Consider the following 4,557-nt stretch of genomic DNA (forward strand, 5'->3'; position numbering starts at 1 on the left):
TTTTCTCTTCTCCATACCAAATTGTGACCGGAAAATAGCTCACTCAATTCTTATTTTTAAATTTTGCTTTTTCCCTTTTACAATTCCAAGTAATAAACATGTAAATGGCCTTCTCTGTAACGTTTTCTCGTTCTAGGCTCTGAAAAGACTGATAAAGTGGCTCACTTGAGAAACGCCTACGATCTGGCCAAATGCTGTAACATCAGGAAATAGATTTCTTTCCTTGTCATATAAAGGTAAGTTGACTCATTTGTTCTTTTGAGTTACAGAGATGTAGCCTATATAATATTGTTCTTACCTAATAAAAAATAATCACTTGCAAATGTTAAGATCGGACAGTAACCACTCACCCTAAGACAAAGGGAAATTTCTTAAAAAAATATAATCTGAGCTGGACCACAGATTGAGCTGTTCCATTTATTCTGTTATTATCATACTTTATTTTTTCCCCTCCTTATATTTATCTGGGGATGGGAGAAGGATTTAAATATTCCAAACACTTGATATAATCACCAGATGCTTTTGTGGAATAGATGAACTTTAATACAGCAAGCTTTCAAAAGTATGCAGAATAAGGGGAGAATATCTGAGGGGAACACAAAAACATGTCTCAGTACTTTCTAATACTAGCTCCCTCAATAGAATTTTGTTGGCCACGGGTAAATCAATGAGTATTTTTGCTACACACCATTTTCATCCGTGTGGTAGTCTGGGTAAAAGTCCTCCCTGCTATTCCCACACTCCCACCCCCACATTCTTTTCTTAATCTTGGAAACCTGTTCATAGTCTGTCAAAAAGGATGTGCCACAAGTGATTAAGTTAGAGCTCTTGAGATGGGGAAATTATCCTGGGTTATTTGAGTATAACCTAAGTGTAACTGCAGGTGTCTTTGTAAGAGGCTGGCAGAAGATCTGACTATAGTAAATGAGAACATGTGAACATGTGAACATGTGGGCAGAGATTGAAGTGTAGCCTGAATTGCTGGCAGCCTCCAGAGGCAAAAGAAGCCAGAATCTCCCCCTGGAGCCTCCAGAAAAAAACAAACCAATGAACATCTTGGTTTTAGCCTCTTAGGGCTCATGTTGGACTTCTGACGTCTAGAACTGTAATTAGATAAATTTATGTTGTTTTACGTTACTGAAGTTGCGCTAATCGGTTACAGCAGATATAGGAAACTAGACCTCAAAGATACTTCCATGATTTAAGAACCTTTGCACTGTCAGCTTTGCCAATTTTTTTTGAAACATTTTTTAAAGCTATAACTTAAAAATCATTTTTCACTAGTTATCTGAGATGTAACATTTTTCACTGTAACTGAACTATCAGGTATCAGCAAGTCATCAAGAAGCAGCAAACAGCAGTGGAAATATTTCTTTTAGTTTCTTTTACCAAATTGAAAGAAGACCTTGTATCATTAACGAATGATTTCTACATTTGAGAAGCCACTTCTTCTAGAAATTCAAAACACAAGAATTTTGCAGAAATCAGCTGCCAGATTTATTAATCTACCTGAAAATAAAAACATAAACACACAACCAAAAAGTGGAATAAAAACAGAATTTAAAAAAAAAAAAACAAAAACTTCAGATACATTTCTCAAAAGAGCTTATAATGCAATATTCTGAACCCTTCTGTATAGGAAATATATTTAATGTTACCCAATTACTTATTTAGTTCAGTGAGTCACTACCTTAAACAGCAAAATATTAAATATATAGTTTGTCCTTAAACATTATATACTTAGTACCATTTCTGCCTCAGATCTATGAAGATACCTCATGGCCCAATTCTTCTCACTGACTGATTTGAACTATTTAAAAGGAGAAAGGCAAAAAAGGAAAAGGAAAAAAAAGAAAAAAAGTTAAAAAGTCCTCAATAGTTTTTTCATTTAGAACACATTTTAAAGACCCAATTAAAATTTCCCCTTTAATGTCACCAAATTATCTCAATCGTATATTTCAACCCTCCACCAATGAAACTTTCACTGAATATTTTAACATGTTTTTATTCTAAGTGCTGTAGGTGGCCATGTGAGCATGGTGGGGGGGGGGAAGTTCTGATTTTTAAGGCATACTTTTTAGCCCACAAAGGGCCAAATTATACATGATGTATATGTATAGAACAATCATTGAAATCACAGTTTACATATATATTCTGAAATTAGAGTACGTTTTTATTGTAGGATTAAATGTGAATAAGTATTGATTTTGGTACCTGAATGTTTCAATGACTGTCCAATTTAGAGAAACAAGCTGTGACCTGTGTAGTCTTGGAAAATGGGTCACTGGGGTGATCATTGTTTAGCAATCAATCTTCCTGTGCTCATCATGAAATACTTTCATAGGTTTATTTTGGCTTTATATTTAGGATTTTTTTCTAAAGCCTTTGGCTAGGCTCTAAAAAAAGGTTGTTCCTTTAGGATATTGACAATTTGAAAAAAATTCATGTTCCTAGCTGGAATCTTTTAACATGCTATTTAGAGATACCATAATAGCATTCACTTATTGTTTTTTTCAAGGTAAGTGTAGAACAACATATCCTGCTTTCAGTATTTTCTCCATATGCAAAAAACAAAACGAAACAAAACAAAACTTTGCAACTTTCAATCTTTAAATCTTCTTTCAAACAATCCAATCACATTTACAGGAGTGTCCAAAATGAGATGATGGATAGTATCAGTGCCAGCACGGTACGGCAACTTCCTCAAATTCTTTGACAGTTTGTAAATAATTTTCCATTTCACCAAAAGTTACAAAAGTTTCCACAGTTTCCCTTAGCAAGCTGAAGCTTACTCTTCATTTGCCAATGTGCATAAAAGCTGCTTTGAGCATAGCATGGCATAAGCTATTTTTTAAGCAATAAATGGTTTGACTCATCTATTTTGTCCTGAAATGCTATCTGTAGTTAACTGCATTGCTTATAAATGGTCATAGTAAATTCAGCATGAAAGAGAATATTACAGAAAAGACAGCAGCAAAAGCATTAGCATTATCTAATATTTATATATGTTATCAACATAACACAGCAGTAAAAGGTTTAAATGCATATCAATGGGTACCATGTCTAAAAATTACTATAGTACCTATTTAGTGTATTGGATATTTTTCTTAAAGAGTGCTTGCTGTAGCTAGAACAGCATAATATGTGATTTAGTACAGTTAATTCTTATTGATTAAATAATGTATTTATGTACTGAAGGAAGTGAAAAGGAGACAGATTTTTGATTCATTGTGATTCCAGATTTAAGTGAATATTCCAAAGGACCATGACATGTCATTGTTTAACCGAAATGGGCTTCAAAATATTTAAAAGACGGTATGATTTGTATCTAAATAGCAAGGTGGCACCATACATACAATGCTACTGGCCTATGACTCAGTTTGGAGCCAGAGTCCAAAATTGTGCCCCTCATGTACAGTCATGGTGATTATTCAGCTTCAGAGAGAATGACCCATTTTATGGTTATCCTCTGTGAGTCATACAGAAAGCAAAACAAAACAGAAATGCAATCGCTAAATACCTTTTTACAAGAGGTGCAAAAACAGTCATTTCTAACAATTAAACTGCCATTTACAGTAGATTGGGTTTTCTTTGTACACCTGCAGAGACTCAGAAACGATGGGGGAAAATGCCCAAGGCAAATAGTCTCCAAGCAGCGGATATTTACACAATTCAAAATTAACTGTACCATAGATACCCAGAGAAAATAAACATTATCTTATGTTGTATGAAATCAAATAGACATGATCTAGCTTCGTCTTACTTAAAACCTGTAGGACCCTACCCCAAGCCTAAGTAAAAGTAATCCCTAAATCCATCTGCCCACTCACCCATTATCTTTCCTGTCACACCGAATAAACGTTTAGATTATTCCCACCCACCCTCAAATAAAGTGCGCAGTCCATGGCAGACCATAGAATAATGCAACAGGAAAAGCCCCTTTTGTGTATTATTATTTAAAAATAAAATACAAACAACAAAAATAAAACAAAGATCGAAGAGAATTCGGCAATTCTCTGTATCTTGCAGAAAAGGGGAAAGCCCCAGGACGCCCTGTTTGACTGTCTCTGGCGTTAATACACGTAGCCTTCGTTGTAGGGGTGGGGGTTGCAGCAGCCCCCTTCGGGCATGTAGGCCACGCTCTCATCAAAGTGAGACAGAGGCACCGTGTCCTCTTCGTTGATGTGACGTTCCATGTCTGTCTTCAGCAGCGGGCGCTGATTATCGGGAAAGGCCATGGAGAAAAGGGCTTCGGGATCGCACACAAATTTGTAGACATATCTCTCTCCAGCCACCTGACGATATCATGGAAAGGATGGGGAAAGAGCGGGAAGGAAAAAACAAGAACATGGTTTACTATGGCTCTCTGGTATATTGTTATCTAAGGGATAAACGCAACAACAGCAGAGAGCAACCAAGTATTAGCATATTCATATGTATTTTTTGAAAAGGCTGAACATCTGGGGTGGCACCTGTGGCTCAGCTGGTAGGGCACTGGCCCCATATACCGAGGGTGGTGGGTTCAAACCCAGCCCTGGCCAAACTGCAACAAAAAAA

The 4,557-nt window shown here is 36.2% G+C and overlaps 1 protein-coding gene across 6 annotated transcripts in view; it reads right to left on the reverse strand.

Moving 5' to 3' along the window:
• Positions 1 to 2,390: 2,390 nt before the first annotated feature.
• The window catches only part of ETV1 (ETS variant 1), an 89,768-nt gene continuing 87,601 nt past the window's right edge, over positions 2,391 to 4,557 (reverse strand). For 5 of the 6 annotated variants that reach the window (XM_012812336.2, XM_012812331.2, XM_012812346.1 and 2 more), the window contains one exon: positions 4,074 to 4,295. In XM_012812336.2, the coding sequence (XP_012667790.1) occupies positions 4,074 to 4,295 (222 nt within the window). Of the gene's footprint in view, positions 4,296 to 4,557 lie in introns of all 6 variants that reach the window. The other variant, XM_003782716.2, reaches the window with a different exon arrangement.

This window comes from Otolemur garnettii, unplaced genomic scaffold, assembly GCF_000181295.1.
Source record: "Otolemur garnettii isolate 467f Iridium unplaced genomic scaffold, OtoGar3 scaffold00005, whole genome shotgun sequence".
Classification (NCBI taxonomy): domain Eukaryota; kingdom Metazoa; phylum Chordata; class Mammalia; order Primates; family Galagidae; genus Otolemur; species Otolemur garnettii.